At 41.8% G+C, this 22,798-nt stretch overlaps 1 protein-coding gene across 1 annotated transcript in view; it reads right to left on the reverse strand.

Moving 5' to 3' along the window:
• The window catches only part of NUDCD1 (NudC domain containing 1), a 358,283-nt gene that overhangs the window by 166,155 nt on the left and 169,330 nt on the right, over positions 1-22,798 (reverse strand). The window contains exon 4 of the mRNA XM_029591903.1: positions 21,810-21,993. Within this exon, the coding sequence (XP_029447763.1) occupies positions 21,810-21,993 (184 nt within the window). The remainder of the gene's footprint in view (positions 1-21,809; positions 21,994-22,798) is intronic.

Here is a 22,798-nt window from a genome sequence, read left to right on the forward strand (position 1 = left end):
CAGAGATGGCAAGGAGATGGACTGATTCAAATGAAAGTTTGAGACTACCTTGGGCAAGAAAGATGGAACAGTACTCAGCTGTAATGCCCCCCGGAGTCACTCAAAGGAATGGCTCCCAACAAGACAAGGCCTGCAGTTCAGAAATCCAATGCGCAGAACATATAGCCACCAGGAACACAGTCTTCAAGGTCAACAACTGTAAGGAAAGGCTACGCAGTGGTCTGGATGTAGGACCCGCCAAAAAGTCCAGCACCAAATTAAGACTCCACAATGGAACCAGTATCCTCAAGGAAGGCCTAAGTTGCTTCACTCCTTTCAAAATACGGGCCACGTCAGGATGAGAGGACAAGGAAATACCATTCACCAGGCTTCTAAAACAGGCAAGAGCTGTAACCTGCACCTTCAAAGGATTAAGGGCCAAGCCTTTATTCAGTACAGCCTGCAAAAAATCCAGAATGAGCAAGATCTTAACTGAACGAGAAAGAATACCCCACTCCTCACACCAGGCCTCAAAAACTCTCCAAACCCGCACATAAGCCAAGGAAGTGAAAAACTTGCGAGCGTGAAGTAAAGTGGCAATCACCACAGAGGAATAATCACGCTTTAACAGGTGAGCCCTCTCAAGGACCAAACCCTAAGACAAAATGGAGCTGGATCCTCATGAAGAACCGGTCCCTGCTTTAGCACATCCATTTGCAGCAAAAGAAGAAGGGGGGCCTCCATCAGGAGTCGTCGTAAATCTGCATACTACGGATGCCTGGGCCAGTCGGGCACCACCAGAAGTACTAGCCCTCTGTGGCCTTCGATCTTGCATATTATCCTGCTCAGCAAGGGCCATGCAGGAAAGGTATAAAGCAATCAGTCTTCTGGCCAGACCTGTATGAAAGCGTCTATGCTCAGGAACCACATATCTCTCCTGTGACTGTAGAATCAAGGAACCTTTGCATTTCAAGACGTTGCCAGCAGTTCTATGAATGGAAGGCTCCAGCGACCCACAATCAGTTGAAACTCCTTGGCTGACAACACCCACTATCCTGGGTCTACACTCTCCCTGCTGAGAAAGTCTGCTCTTACGTTGTCTTTTCCTGCAATGCAAGAGGCCAAGATCATCTGCAGATGACCTTTCACCCATTCCATTAGCTGGTCTACTTCCTGCGACACTTACTGGCTCTTGGTTCCTCCCTGGTAATTGATATAGGCCACCGTCGTCGCTTTGTCCAACATCACGCGAACTGCTTGATTCCGCAGCCTGTGGCTGAACTGCAAGTATGCAGTCCGTACCATTCAGGCCTCTAGGCGACTGATATTCCAGCAGGACTCTTCAACATTCCAACATCCCTAGGCCATTAACTCCAGACCCCAACCATGGAGACTCACATCTGTCTTAAGTACCAACCAGGGCGGAGAGGACATGGAAACTCCCTCTCTCATATGATCCTTCTGCAACCACCATTGGAGGTGGGAGCAGATTTCCAGTGGCAAATGGAGCCAAACTGCATAATCCTGAGATTGATGGTTCCAATGAGATAGTGTGTGCTAAAGAGGACGCATATACACCCTTGCCCACAGCATCACTTCCAGGATAGCTGCCATCAAGCCGAGTACCTGTAGATAGGACCACGCTTTCAGGTGTATGGTGTTCATCAACTTATGCACTTGAAACATCAGTTTCTGGATCCAAACTTCCGGTCCCATGTCAAACCGGCCCCCAGATATTCCAGTGACTGGGATGGCTGATAATTGCTCTTGGTCAGGTTCACCACCCAATCGAGCTCCTGAAATAAGATCACCCTGTGTCTCACCAGGCGGCTCTCATCCTGAGATTTGGCTCGAATCAGCCAGTCATCTAAATACGGGTGCACCAGGATTCCCTCCTTTCGCAAGGCCGCCACTACCACCACCATAATCTTGGAAAATGTCCTGGGAGCAGCGGCTAAACCAAAGGGCAGTGCCTGAAACAATAATGGTGCCCCAACACCGCAAAGCGTAGAAAGCGCTGGCGTTCCAATCAGATGGGAATATGACGGTAAGCCTCTGATAGTTCCAAGGAGGTCAGAAATTCCCCCGACTGCACCGCCATTATCACAGAGCGTAAGGTTTCCATTCGAAAAGGAGTCACCTTCAAGTGACTGTTAACCCTCTTGAGTTCCAGGATGAGATAAAAAGGAGCCCTCCTTCTTGAGCACAACAAACTAAATGGAATATCACCCCATATATTTTTGAGATGTGGGCACTGGAACCACAGCCTTTGAAGTGGGAGCTCCACTGCCTGCTTCTTCTGTGGGAAGTGGCAAGGAGACACCATGAACACGTCCTGAGGAAGGGAAGGGAGTGGACAGTGGAGTGCCTCAGGGATCTGTATTGGGACCCTTACTGTTCAATATATTTATAAATGATCTGGAAAGAAATACGACGAGTGAGATAATCAAATTTGCAGATGACACAAAATTGTTCAGAGTAGTTAAATCACAAGCAGATTGTGATAAATTGCAGGAAGACCTTGTGAGACTGGAAAATTGAGCATCCAAATGGCAGATGAAATTTAATGTGGATAAGTGCAAGGTGATGCATATAGGAAAAAATAACCCATGCTATAATTACACGATGTTGGGTTCCATATTAGGTGCTACAACCCAAGAAAGAGATCTAGGTGTCATAGTGGATAACACATTGAAATAGTCGGTGCAGTGTGCTGCGGCAGTCAAAAAAGGGAATTATTAGAAAAGGAATGATGAATAAAACGGAAAATGTCAGAATGCCTCTGTATCGCTCCATGGTGAGACCGCACCTTGAATACTGTGTACAATTCTGGTCGCTGCATCTCAAAAAAGATATAATTGCGATGGAGAAGGTACAGAGAAGGGCTACCAAAATGATAAGGGGAATGGAACAACTCCCCTATGAGGAAAGACTAAAGAGGTTAGGACTTTTCAGCTTGGAGAAGAGACGACTGAGGAGGGATATGATAGAGGTGTTTAAAATCATGAGAGGTCTAGAACAGGTAGATGTGAATCGGTTATTTACTCTTTCGGATAGTAGAAAGACTAGGGGACACTCCATGAAATTAGCATGGGGCACATTTAAAACTAATCGGAGAAAGTTCTTTTTTACTCAACGCACAATTAAACTCTGGAATTTGTTGCCAGAGAATGTGGTTCGTGCAGTTAGTATAGCTGTGTTTAAAAAAGGATTGGATAAGTTCTTGGAGGAGAAGTCCATTACCTGCTATTAAGTTCACTTAGAGAATAGCCACTGCCATTAGCAATAGTTACATGGAATAGACTTAGTTTTTGGGTACTTGCCAGGTTCTTATGGCCTGGATTGGCCACTGTTGGAACCAGGATGCTGGGCTTGATGGACCCTTGGTCTGACCCAGTATGGCATTTTCTTATGTTCTTAATACTGCGAAAATTTAGTACATACCCTTCGCATTACTCCTCCAGGACCCACTGTTTTGACATGATCTCGACCCACCTCCGATGAGAGAGATGTCCTATTTCCTGTTCCAGGAAGTGAGTCAGTAAATCTTCATAGGGAGCCTTGGGAAGATCCACCACCTAAGCCCGCTCCTCTCTTGGGCAGTCGGGACGAAAGAACAGACCTACCGAAAGGCCGATTCTGCTGAAAGGTCGTCCCTCTGCGGGGATGAAAAAGCCTGAACCCCAGAAATGACCCCTCATACCAAAGGGGCGCTGTAACAGTTTCTTATCCTCCAGCAACTGAGGAACTGAGATTTGCCTCACTTACTGGCCAGTTTCTCCAATTCGCTCCCAAACAAGAGCGAGCCCTTAAAGGGCATCTTGGTAAGATTGACTTTGGAAGCTATGTCAGCTGACTATTTTCGCATCCAGAGTCGATGCCTGGCAGCTATCACCAAAACCACTCCTCTGGCTGAAGTCCCGACCAAATCATAGCCTACATCTGCTAAAAAGGCGGCAGCAGGTTCCATTACCACTATGGCATTCCCTCCAGACTCATCAACCCCCTGAGAGAAAAGCAGACAAGATCTCACCACTAGGGCAAAAGAGAAGGCAATCTGTTTATTCATTGCCTCTGCCTAAAAGGCTTGCTTAAGAATAGCCTCAATGCTTCAATCATGTACATCCTTCAGGGCCACTCCTCCCTCTATGGGGATAGTCATCCGCTTAGAAATGGCACATACCAGAGCATCCACTTTGGGAAACCGCAAATGCTTTCTTACAGCCAGATCCAGGGGTACAGGCATTCCAATGTCAGACCCTCTTTAAAATCTGCCTCTGGGGCATTCCATTCCATATCAATTAATTCTTGAATGGCATCCATCAGAGGGAAAAAAAAAAAAAAAAAGAGGTTTCCTTAAGGAAACCAAAATGGGATTTTTCTTCGGTTCTGACATGTCATCCAAACCAGGGACACTCAGATGTTTCAAGATCTCTATGAAAGACCGCAACATGGTTCGATATGGTTCCAGTCCTGGAGGAATTTTCCCATCTTCCAGGGAATCAGGATCAACCTCATTATTAGTGCCATTCAGATTCCTGTCAGGAACACCCGCAGGAGGGCAAGGCGAGCCCCGGCGCTTATGCATAGGACTGGAAGAGGAAGGAGCCATCGGCTGAGGATCTGACCAGCCAGAAATGGGGAAGTGGAGGACTGTGTCCAGATCAAGCCCAGAAGGAATTGCAGCTGGTTCCACAGAACTGCTCTCGCCAACGGAGGAGCCAATCAAGGGAGAACCAAGATCTGGTGTCCCTCCTTCTCCAGTCAAGGCTGTGACCAATTCATCATCAGAATGGGAAGAGCCAGGCTTAGCAAAATCAGAGGACGATAACTCTCCCTGAGCACTGACACAGCTTAGAAGCCAGGGCAGGCTGAGAAGCCCTAATATGACAGTCATCACAAAAAAAGACACTTAGGTTTCTTGCTTACTGGCGCCATCATGGCGGTAAAGGTGTGTCAGAACGGCTTGCGCTCAAAAAAATAAATGCACCCAAAAAATAAGCGCTGAGAAGAAAGTGCAGCAAGGCGCATGCACAACCTGTTTGCCAAGTTAAGCACGTAAAAAGTGTTTTGTGTACGTAAAAACTGCAGCCAAAAACAGAGCGCACGTGTGCACAGAGCAGACGCACTGTGCACACAGACAGCCTATAGAGGGCAGAACACACACATGAGCATGCAAAAATGGCCGCCGCGGCCTACCACGCAGCATGCAAGAACAAAGCCTAACTGCGGGTCCTAGCCCACCGGAGGCTGCTCAACCCGGCTGGCTGCCCAGTTCCCCAACCCCAATGGAAGCGGGAACAAATGTCAGTATGGCGAACTGAGAACGGAGACCAGAGGAAATCCTAAAACCCCTCTGTCTTGAATTTAGGGTAAAACTTTTTTTTTTTTTTAAACCTTATCTGAGCTCAGGGCTTACTGGCTGAGTTCAGAGATGATCTCCAACTGCGGAGGGAGAAAGCATCTGCCGCCACCGCCACGCTTGGCCTCCTGCACCTGCTGCCTTTCAGCTGAACTAGCAGCTAAGTCCTCACCAGGAAACCCAGCTACTGGACCAAAGCATTCATATGAGGAGATCACAGAAATCAACCTCAGGAATTCTCAACTGGGGGAGGGATCTTTAGGTACCATCGCAGAAGAGCTTCTTTTCCTGAATTTAGAATTTCATATTTCTCCTTCTGAAAAACTCAAAGCAATCCCCTATAGGGAGATGCACATCCACAATCTGCTGGAGACAGAATCCTGGCAGGTTGGGGTCACTGCAGGGCTATATGTACTGTGACGTCAGCTTGCTCCGTCTCCATCTGCTGGCAGGGGAGAATAAACCCACTGGTCCTGAGTCCGTCAAATGCTAGGGAATTAAGGTTTTCTGAGGAGTGCTGTGAAGTCAATGGGAACAGTAACAGCGAAAAGTGACAGACTGAGAATGTGATAGACGGAAGGGAAATAGAGCAGAGAAGCTGGGTGGGAATGGAGTCAGAGGATAAAGTAGTGAGTTTGGAGCAGAGAAGATGGGAAGTTTCTCCACTGTGACTTCAGAAGATGAGAGTGTGACAGGGGGCAGATGAAGGGAAGAGGAATGAAATGGGAGAGAGGAAGGTAGAGACAGAGTTGACCTGATTGAGAATTCAAGACTAATTTTGTGTACCTTGTCATAAAAGTACTCAACCATAGCCTGGGCACAGAGTGGAGTGGGGGTGGGAAGCAAAGGCAGTTTAAAGAAGGAACAGAGTGTGGCAAAGAAACAATAAGGGTTGGAGGCAAAAGAGATTGTCACATGGACAGTTTTACTTGGCAAGTGCAATAGACTGGAAGGAAGTCAATCTGAATTTTAAATGTATGAAATCGGCATGGGCTTGGGATTTTAGCCAGAGATGCTCTGCAGAGTGGGCATAAGAATATAGGAAGTGAATTCTGAAGGTGAGCCAAGGCTGGGGGGTTTGGTGCATCTTGCAGGAAATGAAAGGGGAGAGGCAAAAGTATCTAAAGCAGAGGACAGTATAGTGTTCTAAGAAGAAACTACTGCATCAACTGACAGAGATATGATTTGAGACAGTAGTGGAGAAGATTTAAGGGTTGATAGCCTGGAGATTCCTGAAGATATTGGTGGTGACAGGCAAGGCTATGGGGAAGAATGGTTCAATGTGAAAGTTAGATGATGCTCTGAGGAGGAAGAAGTGAGATGGAGAAGTTTAAGAGCAATTGGAAGAAAGGAATAGGTCAAAGCATCTTTCTGGACAATATATTGAAATCTTCAGCTCAGCGTGTGGCAGTGGCGGTCATAAAAGCATATAGAATGTTAGGGATTATTTAGAAAGGAATAGAGAACAAAACTGAGAATATCATAGTATCTTTCTATAGATCTTAACTATTGCACCTTAACTATTGTATGCAGTTCTGATCGTCCCATCTCAAAAAAGACATAGTAGACATAGAAAAGGTATAGAGAAGGTCAACAAAAATGATAAAGGGGTGGAAAAGCTCCCTTATGGAGAAAGGCTAAACAGATTAGGGCTCTTTAGCTTCAAAAAAGATGACAGAGCGGATATGATTAAAATTTATAAAATAATGAGTGCGTGGATAGGGAATGATTATGTACCCTTTCAAATACTAGGACTAGGGGACACTCCAAGAAACTAGCAACTGGCAGATTGAAAACAAATCTTAGGAAGTATTTTGTCACTCAGTGCATAATCAAGCTATGGAATCTGTTGTTGGACAACATGATCAAGGCAACTAACAGTGGGGTTAAAAAGAGGATTGGACAAGTTCCTGAAGGAAAAGTCCATAAACAGTTATCAACCAGGTAGATTTGGGAAACCAGCACTTGCACCTAGCAGTGAGATAGAAGAAACAGATCAGCTATTGGGGAGCTGCCAGGTACTTATGACCCAGACTGGCCACTGTCAGAGACAGAATGCTGGGCTCGATGGACCAGCATGGCACTTATATTCTGTTTATATCCCTGGATAAGAAATTGCTTTCCCCAAGTCTACCTTGTCAAAAACAGTTTATGAACATAAGAAGCTGCCATACTGGGTTAGAGAGAGGGCCCATCCAGCCCAGCATGCTGTTTACAATAGTGGCCAATCCAGGTTACCAGTACTTGGCAAATACTGAAACAGTAAATAAATCCCATGCTAATAATGCTGGTAACAAGTAGTGGCTATTCCCTATGTCAACACGATTAATAGCGGTTTATGGACTTTTCTTCTAGCAATTTTTCCAAGTCTTTTTTAAACTCAGCTACGCTAACTGCCAATACCACATCCTCTCAATGAAGTCCTGAGCTTAATTGTGCATCTAGAAAAAAAAATATTTTCTCTGATTTGTTTTTAAAAGTGCTACTTAGTAACTTCATGGCGTGGCCCCTAGTCTTTTTATTTTTTAAGAAAGATTAAGCAACAGATTTATGTTTCCTTGTTCCACTACACTCATGATTTTATAGACCTCTTATTATATCTCCCCTCAGCCACATCTCTTTTCAAGCTGAACAGCCCCCTAGCCTTTTTAGCCCTTCCATCCCCTTTAATCATTTTGGTAACTTCTCTAATTTCACTATATCTGTTTTGAGATGTGGTGACCACACAGTACTCTAGGAGCAACCACCACATCTCATGCATATTGGTCATAAGAACATAAGATATGCCATACTGCGTCAGACCAAGGGTCCCATCAAGCCCACTATCCTGTTTCCAACAGTGGCCAATCCAAGTCACAAGTACCTGGCAAGTACCCAAACATTAGATAGATCCCAAAGTACTAAAATGCTGGTAACAAGCATTGGCTATTCCTTATTGAATAATAGCAGTTTATAGACCTCTTCCAGGAACTTATCCAAACCTTTTTTTTAAACCCAGCTACACCAACTGCCTTAGCTGCATCTCATGCAAAATAAACTTCCAATTCCTTGAGCCCAGGGCTTGGAAATTTTCATTTTGGTCACTGCATCTCATACATATTCATTATTCATAGCCTGGGGAAGGCAGGATCCCAAGACCAGACTGACAACCAGTAACGTGCTTAAGAATAGGGTCTCTAAATTTGCAGAAGGAAGATGGGCAAAGTAAAGGTCTTAAAATCGTTATCTGCATTCATATTTTCGGTTTCTCATAGGTTTCCCAAATCAGACAGATGCTGAAGAAACAGAAGATTAGCATCTCTTGACTCTAGAAGATGACACTATCTGACCCTGTGGCATAATGCCTAATCTTATTAGGTAGCTAGTTAGAAACATGTTGACAGGAGCAGGCTACTCCACAGTATCTGGAATAAATTGTGTTATTCTCAGAATTTTCTCTGTCCTCTATCACTCCATGTACATATCTTGTCCTGTAACACTAGTAAATATCAATTAATGGAGGAGAAGGTCATCCAGCATTCAGTAAATTCAGCATTTCCCAGTATCTTGAGAGGCGCAGAACCGTCTGATTTCCTGATATTTACAATATTTTTTTTAATTTATTCCATCATAAAAACCTCAGCGGCTGACATTGGACCTGCCCCCACCCCAACATTACTTCCAGGACTCTGGCCTCATCTTATTGGCTATGATGCCAGTGGCAGGTTACCCCAAAGGGGCAAACCAAAGGGAGGTATGCTCCTTTGGGAGCCCAGGAGTTGGAAATTTTAATTATTTTTTTTTTAATCGATTCTTTTCAATTACAAGATTTTTTTTTCTTTGGGTTGCGGTAGATATGGAGGAAAATTGGGTAATTTTTTAAAATCCTTCCATAGATCTTTTCTTAGATCATATTCTAACTTAAACAAGAGTTGCTAGAGGCATATTAATTTGCTCTCTGTACTGTTGCATAAAACGGACCTCATGTTCTGAGTCTGAGTTTACAAGGATCTTTAATTTTCACTCAATCAGGAATGCAGAGCTTCTTTTCTGAGAAAGGTGGGGGCCAGAAGGTGAGGGATCCTGGCCACTGGGGGCCAGATGTTTTCAGTGAAGGGAAAGGGTTTGGGGCTCGGAGCACGGCTTGCACTGATAGTTACTAAAAAAAAAAAAAAAGATTTACAGAAAGGCTGCCTCCTAGAGCGGCAGAATGGGGGCGGGACAGAAAGTCTATGTAGACCCCCAGGGTTTGGCACTACATTTAGGGCAGGCTTACTTGGGGCCATCAACCCCTTTGAGCAATGGTGGCCCCTCAGTCCCGGGGCTGCCATTGTGTGTTTTATGGGGAACGTCCACTCCCATGTTATTTCTCTGAAGGACAATGTCGTGGCCCATGGTATTTTCCCATGGAGAAAAATACAACAGGAGTCACATAGCTGCAGGATCATTTACTGCAGCTTTCTGACTTCCAAGGTATTTTTTCTTGGAGATAAATACTATGGCATAGTGAATGATACCCTACGTTTGCACCTGAGCCAATGGAGGATGAAGTGATTTGCCTAAGGCCACAGGAAGTGATTTAAACCCTGACTTATCTGGTTCACAATCCTCTAACCATTAGGCTACTCCTGACTGACACAACTGGTCACTCCTCTTCAGCTAGAGAATTAATATCATCCCAAATGGATTTTCCTCTATGTTCCAGGGTTTCAGGAAATTAGGCTAGAAAGGAATCGTATTATAAAGGTTTCTGTGGCTGCTTCTAAATTTTGGAACTCACTCTCAGTTCAGCTCAGAGATATTAGTGATCTTTGTGCATTTTATAAACAGCTTAAAGTTTGGCTTTTTCAGCCTATTTTAGCTGATACATTTTAAGTTTATTTATTTAAATTCTTTTCTATACCGTCATTAAGCAAGCTGCCGTCACAATGGTTCACAATAAGGCACATAATTACATGTTTGCTTAAATGTGTTATAATATATTAACTAAACAGGTGCCAACAAATACTGTAACAGTTTCATATTAAATATTACTTAGTGGTTGTGATAAGTCATGTCTACTTCTAACTATATCAGCTATAAGATAAATTCACACTTACATCTCGGCCTATGTTGTTGCAATCTAATAAGAATAAAATACACACAATTTGAGTAAGCTGGTGTGTGTGTGTGTGAGTGTGTGGGAGTTCTGATGACTGCATTCTACATTTCTCTGGATTCTACTCTCCATTCTCTTTGTGGTATGCTTGTTTAAATAGCCATGTTTTTAAACGTTTTGATGATGTCTCTCTGCATTCTGATTTCTGAAGGCATGGTGTTCCATATTATAGGGTCCTATCCCTTACTTGAGTTAGTCTGGCTGTTTTAACTGAGGGAATAGTTAGCAGGGCTTTGTTTGCTGATCTCAGGTTTCTTTTGGGGATGTGTACGCGAAGGGCTGTGTTCAGCCATTCTGCCTTTTCGTCATGTATTAATTTATGTATGGTGCATAGAGTCTTATATTGAATTCTTTGTTCAATGGGTAGCCGGTGTAGTTCAATTAGGGTTTCGGTTATATGGTCTCTTACTTTTACCAGTTAGAATTCTTGCAGCTGTGTTTTGTAATACCTGTAGTGGTCTTATTGTGGTGAAGGGTAATCCAAGTAGCAGGGCATTACAGTAGTCCGTGCTTGAAAAAATTAATGCTTGTAATACTGATCAGAAGTCGTTTGTCGTTAGTAATGGTTTAAGTCTTTTAAGAGTCATAAGTTTGGTGTATCCTTCCCTTACTTTTAGAGATATATGTTGTTTCATACTTAGTTCCGAATCAATAATCACTCCAAGGTTTCGTACTTTCTCAGCTAGTTGTATTTTTTGGTTGTTATTGATTGTGATGTTTTTTCATTCTAGATGTAAGAATTCTGTTTTCTCAATATTAATAACTAATTCCATTTGGTTAAGGAGTTGTTTTATTATATCTAGATACATGTTGGCTAAGGTTAATGATTTCTCAATTGAGTCGTTAATTGGAAGTATTAACTTAATATCATCAGTGTATATGCAGTGTGAAATGCCCAAACCAGCTAGCAGATGGCATAGTGGCAGCATGTATATGTTGAATAGTGTGGCAGATAGGGCTGATCCCTGCGGAACTCCTGTTTGAAGGTTTATTTTTTTTGACATTACGTTTTTGATTTGCACTTGGAAATATCTGTTATTTAGGTATGATTTGAACCATTTGATTGTTGTGTTGCATAATCCTATTTCTTCTAATCTACTTAATAGGATGTCATGATTTACTGTATCAAATGCTGATAGGTCCAGCATCACTAAAATGTAATGTTTACTGCTGTCGAAACTTCTCATGATGTTGTCAGTTAGTGCAAGTAGTAGTGTTTCAGTGCTATAATTTTTGCGAAAGCCATGTTGTGATGGGTACAGGATATTATTGTCCTCTAAGTGTTCTGCTAATTGATTTTGTACGTTTTTTTCTATTAATTTTGCAATTAGCGGTAGGTTAGATACTGGTCTATAATTGCTCAGGATGAGTGGATCACTGTTCTTTTTCTTTAACATTGGTTTTACTATTGCTCCTTTTAGTGAATCTGGCATTTAAAGATAGATTAATGATTTTTGTTAAGGTCTGAGAGGTTGTGGTGGCTAGTTTTTTTTTATATCTATGGTCGGTATTGTGTCATAAGCATGTGGGGCAGGGTTTAGTTTTTTAGTATCGATTCAACTTCTATTTCGGATATTCCATCGTCTCTCATTGTTTAACGTCTCTTTTTTGCATTTTGATGTTTTGTTTAGTTATTTTTGGAATCTTTGTTTTTAGGTTCGTAATTTTGTCATTAAAAAATGTAGCTATTTCATTACATCTATTTACTGGAAGTTTTGTGAAGAGTGAGATGTATCGGTTGTGAGATTTTTTACTATGGTCACAGGGCTCTAGGGTTGTTTGCAAATTTCTCTATTTTCATGCTATAATATTGTTTCTTAGCATTATTATTTGCTTATAGTAGGCTAGTTGTTTCCTGTATTTAGTCAGGTTTTCAGTTTTATTTTTTTTCCATTCTTTCTTTTTTCCTCAGGGTTCTTTTGACTACCTTTATCTTTTCGTTATGCCAGGGGTTTGTTTCTTTGGGTTCCCTGATGCTCATATATTTAATTGGGTTTCTCTCATCTGCTAAGTTTTTGGTTGTTTGCATCCATGCTGTCATTGCAGATTCGCAGTCGGTGCAATCTATTTCAGCTGGTTTTTCTTCTAATTTGTCTTTCAGGGTGTCTATGTTATAAGGTGGGCGATATTCAAATTCAATGGGTTCTCTTTTTTGAGTCACTTGTTGTTTGGTATGTTTAATAGAGGATTCTATTAGGAAGTGGTCTGACCACGGTATTGGTGTATATTCAGTTTTAATGTGTTCTAGGTGGCTGTGTTTGATAAATGATAAATCAAGGGAGTGTCCTGCTTTGTGTGTGGGCTTGTCAGTAGTTAGGGTGAATCCTAGTGCCGTCATGAAATCTATCAGTGTTTGACAGGTGTTGGATAGGGGGTGCGAATCCATATGTAGGTTGAAGTCACCTAGTACAATTGTGGGTTTAGAGGTGTTTAAGTGTGTTGTTAGGAATTCAATTAGAGGGGATATGTTTAATTCTAATAGGGTAGGAGGGCAGTATATAAGGCAAATTTGAATGGTGTTAGTTTCAAAAAGAGCAATTTCATGGTTTCTTGGTGATGTTGTCTGTATTAGTTTACATTTAAATCTTTTTTCTATTTGAAAAATATATTTTTAAATGGGATATGCACTGTTTAATTCATTTTTGATTATTTTACACTTGATTTATAAATTCTATTTTCAATGCAACCAAAATGCAAGGGACGTAGGTACAGAAGAAATATTATAGGTTATCCTAGAACAAGACTATGGTTCTTCCATTTACACTGGTGTGGTTTACAAGCCTCCAACCCACGCTGAAGACCTGGACCATGATCTGGTGAAAGACACCCAAAAGACTGGGAAAGAAGGGAGTAGCATTGATCATTGGAAATTTTAATCTGCCAGATGTGGATTAGAGTATCCCTTCTGCAGAATTTGCAAGAAGTAGTGAGAGTGAATGCCCTTAAAATGATTCTGCTCAAACAAATGGTAATGGAACCCATGAGTGAGGGTGTAATACTCGACCTAGTGCTCACTAATGTGGATGTCTAATGTCTGGACAGGTGCACACCTGAGCACCAGTGATTATCAGACTGTATGGTTTGATATCGCAAATAAGATACAGAAAAATCACATGAAGACCCAAATTTTGAATTTTAAACATATGGACTGACAAAATGGGAATGTACCTGAAAGAAGAACTAGAAGACTGGGAAAAAATGGGTGAGATAGAACAGTGGGTGAAATTAAAAGGCGCTACTACAAAAGCAACAAATCTGTATGTTAGAAAAATAAACAAAAGAATAAGGAAAAATAAACCGATTTGGTTCTCAAAGGAGGTGGCTGAAAAAATAAAGGTAAAAACAACAGCACTCAGGAAGTATAAAGGGATCCTAAAAAGAGGAACACAAGGAAGAATACCTTGTAAAACTGAGGGAGATGAAGAAAAAAAAATCAGAAAAGCAAAAGATCAAGCAGAAGAAAGGACTGCCAAAGTGGTGACGAGAGGGGCAAAACACCAGATATATCAGAGAAAGAAGGAAAGCCCAAAGTGGTATAGTGAAATTCAAAAGGTCACAAGGAGTAATGTGTAGAGACAGACAAAGAAATGGTAGAAATATTAACAAACACTTCAGTTCGGTGTTCACTAAAGAAGATCCTGGAGAAGGACAATTGCTGGTGGACAAGACCATACAAAAGAATGGGGTAGACAACTCTTTACATAAGAGAATGTATGGGAAGAGCTAGGAACACTGAAAGTGAACAAGGCCATGAGGTACATTCCAGGATACTACCAGCACTCGGAGATGTCCTGGCGGGTCTGCTGAAAGACCTATTCAATAGATCCCTGGAAATGGGTGTGGTGCTATGTGACTGGAGAAGAGCAGTTGTGGTCCTGTTTCACAAGAGTGGTAGCAGAAAGTAGGCTGGAAATTATATGCTGGTTAGCCTCACCTTTATGGTGGGAAAATTAATGAAGACTCTTCTGAAAGAAAGGATAGTGAACTATCTACAATCCAGTAAGTAGCTGGACCTGAGGCAGCATGAATTCACCAGGGGAAGTCCTGTCAGACAAATCTAATTGATTTGTTTTGATCAGGTGACTAGAGAATTGGAATTAGGAAGAAGCACTTGATGTGATTTTCTTGGATAGGAAGCTTGTGAATAAAATGAGAAGCTTGGGAGTGGGTACTAAGGTGGTGGAGTGGATTACAAACCGGTTGACTGACAGGAGACAGCATGCAATGGTAAATGGAACCTATTCTAAAGAGAGAATAGTGTTAAGTGGAGTGCCACAAGGATCGGTTTTGGGACCCGCTCTATTCAATATCTTTGTAAGCGACATTGCATAAGGGATAGAAGGTAAAGTTTGTCTATTTGCGGATGATTCTAAGATCAGCAACAGAGTAGACACGCCTTAAGGAGTAAAGAGAATGTAAAGTGATTTAAGAAAGCTTGAAGCATGGTCAAAGATTTGGCAGCTGGGAATCAATGCCAAGAAGTGCAGAATCATGGGGAGCGGTAATCTAAAAAAGCTGTGTGTGATGGGAGTGAATGACTAATGGGCACAGACTGGGAAAGGGACTTGGAGTAATAGTATCTAGCAGTCTAAAGGCAGTGAAGCATGTGACAAGGCGATAGTTAAAGGCAGAATAATGCTGGGCTGCAGAGAGAGGAATAACCAACAGGAAAAAGGAGGTGATGTGAAAGAACTGCACTCACTGACCATACTAGCTAAAGAAATAGTGACTAAGAACACCACCTTCCAGGTACCAAGCTGCCAGGAGGCCAACTCTAGCAACTCAACACGAAGATCCCATAACTCAGGAAGTTTTGAAACTGAAGGATTTACATGCCACAACCCTCCATAAATTGTGATGACTTGTTTCTTTTACTTGGATGAAGTAAGTGGCAGTGGCACTAAGGTGCACTCACATTGATGAAGTATTGCAACCCAATGGAAAGAGGAAGAATAGTATAGATGCAGAAAACAGGGTGAAGGGAACTCGAGAATGTCTGGTAGAGGCCTGAAATTATCTTCCATTTAAACTCATACAACCTTCAGATGTATGGCTTCCTAGCCAAAAAGATGTTGCCCTCAACCACTTTGAAGAGAAAAAAAGAACCAAGCAGCATTCAATATTCTTGCCATCAGGTTGAGCAAGGGAAGATTCATGAGAGATGGACCATCTTGTTCCTGCAATAGCAATGAGGGCTTGACTCTCAAAGGAATCAGAAGGTGGATCAACAACTGAATGAGATAGAGACCACACCATGACTGGGTCATGCCAGGATGAATAGGAAAACCTTGCCCAATCCTATGGTACCTTTTGAACCTTTCTTTCCACTAACGACAGCTGTGGAAATGCATTGAGCAGACCTTCTTCCCACTTTAGCCAAGAAGAAATTGGAGTGAACCTGTGTTGCTCCGTAGGATGGAACAAATTTTTTCAACTTCTCTGATGCTTTCCAACATAAGTTAGAAGTTGATGGCCCCAAAGGCTGGACTGTCCATTAGATTAGAAGACCCCGTGGAGGTGATCTGCTATGAGTCAGAGACTCCGGGAGGGTCTATGCCCTGAAGGGCGGCCTTGCAACTGAGAGCCCATTCCCAATCTGCTGAAATTGCTAGCAGGATGTCACGGACCAAGTGTCTAGGTAGACTACCACTTGATGGTTGGTTTGAATCAAAAGTCTCATTCTTTGCATGAGATGAGAGAACACAAAGAACAACCTGGAATAGCTCACAGCTCCAAGAGATTTGACTAGAAAAAAAAAAACAAAAAACTTACATTACTAACAATGGTCCACAAGATAGTGGGTGTCACTAGTTCCTCCTAAGGGAAAAACTTGGAGGGGCAAGCATTCCCAGGACCAGCAGTTTTAACCACCAATGAAGAGAGATACTCATCACCAAAAACCACATCGAAGAATAGCTGAAAACCCCCTCTACAGATGGAGACAGATTTATATATTTATTTATTGGCCTATCAAAAGATTGGGGCCATAGCTTCTCAATTTCTCAAAGAAATTGTCACCTGAGAATGGGATGTCAGCCTGCTTAACACTGTCACTCAAGTAGTGGTCTACATAAGGTTGATGGGTGACCATACGAACATTCAACATAGATCTTTAAAAAACTTTCTCCCCCAATGCATATGGAGAAAATAAAATACATCTTTGCCACTCCAATGCCTACTGTACCATGTTGGGCTAAAATGGTCTGTAGATTGCCTCAAAAAACAGAGACACTGTACTTGAGAACCAGTTTCCTAGCCCTGGAGTACAGAAGGCTGGATTATTTTGACTCACTGCTAGCATTCTGAAAAAACTCTTTCAAATGACTCCAATCATCTTCTCCATCCAGAACTCTGGCATGAGAGGTTTACTGGCAAGGATGAGAATTCTGCAGATCAGGGAAAAAGTTTTCCTTAGAATTTAATATTAGGAGGACACCGTAACCCAAAGAAGACTGTGATTTAGGCAGGGACCTCATTTGATGGGAATAAGCCTGTCTCCTTCTTGAAGCACAATAGAGTTATCATCTTACAATAGCCCAGGTCTTTCTAGTGAGAACGTCTTGAACCTAGTGTCTCAAGCAGGTGACACTGCAATGAGATTCCCCACCAGGGTAGGGCTCAAGAAAGGCCTTGAACATACTGAAGGAAATAAAGACTTCTGTGTTGATGGCACCTGACACTCCTGCTGCAATGCACCTGTGAGCCTTCAGAAACTAAAGTGCATTGCATTGATGTAGGAGATATAACAAGAGTACAGATGGTACAGAGAGTTTTGATGGATCAGATGCAACAAGGGCATTGATTGTGTAGAGAGTATCAAGGCATCACTAGTTATGGGCCCAAAGAGACTGATTGGGATAGAAATGGATCGAGTGGGAGGTAACAAAGGATAGTGGTAAAATGAGTTCACGCCAAAGAGGGGGGCATTACTACTGGTGTGCTGCAGGGATTGGTCCTTGGACCGGTTCTCTTCAACATTTTTGTAAGAGACACTGTAGAAGGTTTGTTGGGAAAGGTTTGTCTTTTTGCTTATACCACCAAAATCTGCAACAGGGTGGACAGTCAGGAAGGTGTGGAAAACGTGAGTGATCTATCAAAGCTCGAGGAATGGTCTAAGGTCAGGCAGCTAAGATTTAATGCCAAAAAAATGCAGAGTTATGCATTTATACTGCAAAATGCCAATGGAAAGGTACAGGCATAGGAGGTGAAATTATTTCAAGTATGAAAGAGCAGGATCTGGGGATGATCATATCTGATTATGGTAAGTTGTCCCAAAAGATGGGATAAAGGCATCGGCAAAACCCAGAAGGATGCTTGGGTGCACAGGGGGAGGAATTGTTAGCAGAAAAAGGGAGGTGATATTGTCCTTATATAGGTCCCTGGTGATACCTCTTTTGGAATGTGCACAATTCTGGAGACACACCTTTAAAAGGATATAAACCAACTGGAGTCGGTCTAGAGGATGGTTATTAAAATGGCCAGTGGTCTTCATTCTAAAGAATATGAAGACAGTCTTAAAGGATCTAAACATGTATACATACGCTCAAGGAAAGAAATAAGGAAGATATAACAGACATTTAAATACCTCTAAGGTTTCCATGTACAGGAGGCAAGCCTCTTTCAATGGAAAGGAGGCTCTAGAAAAGGGGTCATGGGATAAGCATGAAAGGGGTTAGACTCAAGAGTTACCCAAGGAAATACTTTTTTAAGGAGAGGATAGTGGATGCATGGAACAGTTCCACATGGAGATGGTGGAGATAAATAAAGGATCTCTAAAGGAGTGGTAGGGATTATAAAGCTAAATTATTAGGTGAATGGGCAGACTAGATAAGCCATAATGATTTGATGGACCTTTGCTCTGACCCAGCATGACAAAAGATTATTTTTATGCTGTCACATTTCTATGAATGCACCGGTCACTCTGGGCACTCCCTCTGCCAATGCCATATGCCGCTTCAATGGCGCCAGGTATTACAAACCCCTCAATAGCGACATCTACTCCAGCCCCCTGTGCTTTCACATCCGACTCAACCCTGAGACAACAGTGGATCCGAAATCCACCACCACGAGGAGGAGAGCCTTGTTCGGCTCAAGTTTTCTGAAGCAGGAGAGCATCTTGCAGTCATAGATACAAGACCTATGAAAACAGAAAACAAAACGTTTTCTTCTCTCTTTTCATTTTTTTTTTTTTTGCTGCATTAAATTTGCTGTTTGAAGGGATGTCTGGGCAGCAATGAAAGAGAAAAACAAGAGCCCAGACAAAAAACTAAAGCATTTTAAAAGAGAGAAAGAGAGGGGGGTTAGAGGAACATAGCTGTGCAGTAGCCTGGACAAAAAGAGATAAAGGGCTCAAAAGGCGGAATTCCTGTGCATGCTCTACTGAGCAAGAGAGATGGGTTCATTCGCTGCCATTAGACGACATCACCAATGTGCCAAGGTTAATTCAGCTATTTGAAAAGTGTTTAAAATAGCCTCAAACTCCAGGGGAGCAAGTCACAGCGTTACTTTGGTGTTTTTGTGCTGGCCGCTTCATCCTATTGTTTTCCAAGTCTCTGTCATGACCCAGTTAGGTTACCATTGCAATGGCATTTGAAGCAGCCTTGACCCATGCTTAGTCATGTTTTCAAGGGGGGGGGGGGAACCCATACTAGATTCTGTCTTTTTGACTGGAACTGAGTTAAGTTTGAACAATTATTGTCTAAAAATCTCTCTTGTTCTTAAAAGTGTTCCAAGAGCGTTTTAGAAGTGATTAATGTCTGATTTTGCCATTTAATTTAGTCTATTTTACAATTTATTATGTCTAAAAATGCAGCAATGTAATTGGTGCCAAAATCGGGCTTCCCCTGTGTTTCTTCCAGAATTTGAGGGTTTAGTTTGTGTTTTCAACACCTCTCCATGTGTCCCTGTAGTGTTTTAATACTATTGTTTGTTTGATAAGTTTTTATTTCGCCTGTACAGCTGCTGAAATTGCTTACCCTTTCTTCTCTTCAGAGCCTTTTAAACTTCGCAGGAGTTCTCCCATGGGTCCTTTTACTTATTTCATGGGTTTTAACTTTTACTTATTTCTCCATTTTTAAAAAACTATTATTTTATTCAAACAGGCTCCGTGGCCCATAATATAACTGATGTCATAAAAATGTAGCCTTCACTGAATTACAGCGTCAGGGCTTTCCCACTGCTCTAACACACCTAAATGAGCCTCCTCAAACAAAACCGCAAAGGCAAAACAGTGCCTTTACTACCACTATGGTCAGGAAGAGCAGGAAGATTGCTTCCTCCCGTGCCATTTGAGGTCTCTTTCTTCTGGAGGCCCACGGGAGGGAGTGAAGCACTACTGCAGCTGCTTTCTTCCTGCAGCCCAACACTGCTTAAATGTTACCCACCTCAAGAGAGCCCTGGGTGGACCACAGGACTGGTGGCTGCTCTCCCTCTATTTGCAAGATGCTGCCTCGAGCCCCCCCCCCCCCCAACACTCAGCAGGAAAGAAGAAACCCTGCTTCTGAATGCTGCCTTCTTCTCTCTGCAGCCATGAGCCACGAGCCCTCTAACATGCAGAAACTGAGCAGGGCGCCAATCAGGGGGCCCTTACTCACCCAGGTAAATTTTAATTTTAAAAATGTTAACCTTCTATCCTCCCACTTAATTCCATGTTTTTATAACATCTGCAAATATGATCATCTCACTCACCAACTAGTAGTGTTGACCTTGAATTTCGTGTCCTGTAATATAAAAACGGAAGATATAAACCCAAACTTAATCTCAGAAGATGGCCTGATGGGAATCAAAAAAAAAAAATTAAGAGCACAGATTGAGGGACTAACTCATCCCATTTAGGAAGGAGAGACCATGACAACTTATGTACCTATTGTCTAAATTCAGGCCTTTACCAAATCAATATCATCTTGAAGGTAATGAAACAGAAGATAGACCATCTAAGTGAAGAACGAAAGCATTTTTACTGAGGGAGGAAAACCTGTCATTTGGAATACAATTAAAAGAACATAAATTAACCTCTTGCCATTTTCAACAGTTACTATGATGCCAAAGATGCTTAAAAACGAAGGTTTATGCATTTGGGTTGCAAAAACTCAAGGGAGCAGTACAGTATAGAAGATGCAAAAAATAAGAATGGGATCTAATGTTAATTATATCGGATGATTTTTAAAGTTGCCAAACATATAAGTAAGATGATGGCCAAAGTCAGAAGGATGTTTGGGTGCAATGGGAGAGGAATAGCCAGCAGAAAAACGAGGTGATATTGCCTTTGTATAAGTCTCTCATGAGACCTCATTTATAGTGCTGTGTACAGTTCTGAAGACTGTACCTTCAAAAGGATATAAACTGAATATTGAGCCAGACGACGACTGAAATGGTCAACAGTTTTTATTATAAAGCTTATGGGGACGGCTTTAAAGATCTAAATATGTATACCCTAGAGGAAAGGAAAGATGTGACAGACATTTAAATACCTTCAAGGAATAAATGCATAGCAGGCAGGCCTCCTTCAATGGAAAAGAAATTGTAGAACGAGGAATAAGGGTGAAAGAGGGTAGTTTTAGGAGTAATCTAAGGTAATATTTCTTGACTAAAGGGTGGAGGCAATGGAGACAAGACCAGTACCCGAATTCAAGAAAATGTGGGAGAAGTCGAGAGGATTTCTGGAGGCAAAGGGAGTGTAAAGCGGAATTAGAGAGGTAGATTGGTAGACTGGATGGGCCAAGTCATCTTTATCTGCCATCATGTTGTATATTGCCGTAAAAATGCCTGAAATAACAAGGAGGCTGGATATGAAGGAAAAAACATTAAGGACCTAAATTATGAATGCTTTTCTTCCATTCTGTGTATGGAAAAGGGCCATGATGAATCAGACCTTATTACATGTCAAAATTCTTTTTGTTTTCTTTATTTTAACAAACAATCCCAAAATTTAGAAAAATGCTATTGGGGGGGGGGGGGGAAGAGAGAGATGGATGCTCGATTACTTGGAGGTCTGAGAAGCCTTATTTGCTTGCTAAATTAACACACCTTCTATTGCTCAGCTATGGCAGAAGGAGAGAAAGGAAGCAAGCCCTGACTGAGGATTTCCTCCATCCCTTATTTTGTGGATGTGTTCACACAAGTAAAAACAACTGAGGTCCAATTTTGCCTTTCACTTTTGCATAGCCAAGATCCCTTGAATTATTAGCTAGAGAGAAAACCAAGAACGATAAAAAAAAAGCCCACCTGGGAATCTGGCTGGGACTGAGGTGGGAAACTATTGCATTAATTCTACACAATGCATATTATTTTTTAAGTGTGCTGAATGTACCAACAGTCTAAAACCAAACTTACCACCGTTGGGTACAGCTGTGATAGCAACCCATTCCAAAGAGACATGGAATCCACTCCCTCTCACATCCAATTCATCTTTTTCAACTCGCAGCAAAATTACCTCTACAGCATGAACAGCAGATTTCACAACAGAAACACTGTGAACTATAATGAAAGGATCCCCAAGTTCTTGATTAAACAGTATCTACAATAAAAAAACAAAGACGATCACAAACAAGTTGGGCATACCTTGAGAGAACAAGAACGTAACTCATGTTTGTGCACAATTCAAACAGTAACTGGAAAATGGATCCAAACGTGATTATCAAATAGGACCAATTAGCCAGCATGCTGTCCAGGTCCAGCTGAAACCTTAATGTACATTTGAAAAATCAGGCTTTATCTCAGACTACCATGTATGATTGATACAAACTGTTACACACATCCAGTATGCATCCACTCCCCATCTGATAATTCAGTTCATCCTCTTCTGGTGCATAAGACTGAAATGTACAGATTTCTACCAAAGCATAAATAATTTGAAACATTCCCTGTACCTAAGGCAATAAAACTTAAGCAGGCAAAGACATTGCGGCCTTCACTACAGCACTACATGCAAGGATCCACGAGGAGCATTTTGGTCAAATTTTGAAGCAGCTGGCTTTGCTACTAAACTATGAATTATAAAATAATTTAAAACAAAGGCCAAAGATAAACATTTTCTCACACGTACAGACTTGCCAGGAGAACAAAATATGTAACCATGTCACAAACACTGAACATATTAGTCAAACTGTGAATGTGCCAGGCTGAAGCAATGGAGACACACAAAAAAACCAAAAACGTAAATATCCTAAATAAAAGTATAACTAATTCAGAATGCAGAACTAAAAAAAAGGAGATACATGAACATTTTGTGATGCTTAGTTGCCTACTTTTATATTCCAATGTGCACACTATTAGGTCAATGTTCATTATGTGAATTTCTGTGTAAAAAGTACATCATTAGA

This window comes from Rhinatrema bivittatum, chromosome 2, assembly GCF_901001135.1.
Source record: "Rhinatrema bivittatum chromosome 2, aRhiBiv1.1, whole genome shotgun sequence".
Lineage (NCBI taxonomy): Eukaryota > Metazoa > Chordata > Amphibia > Gymnophiona > Rhinatrematidae > Rhinatrema > Rhinatrema bivittatum.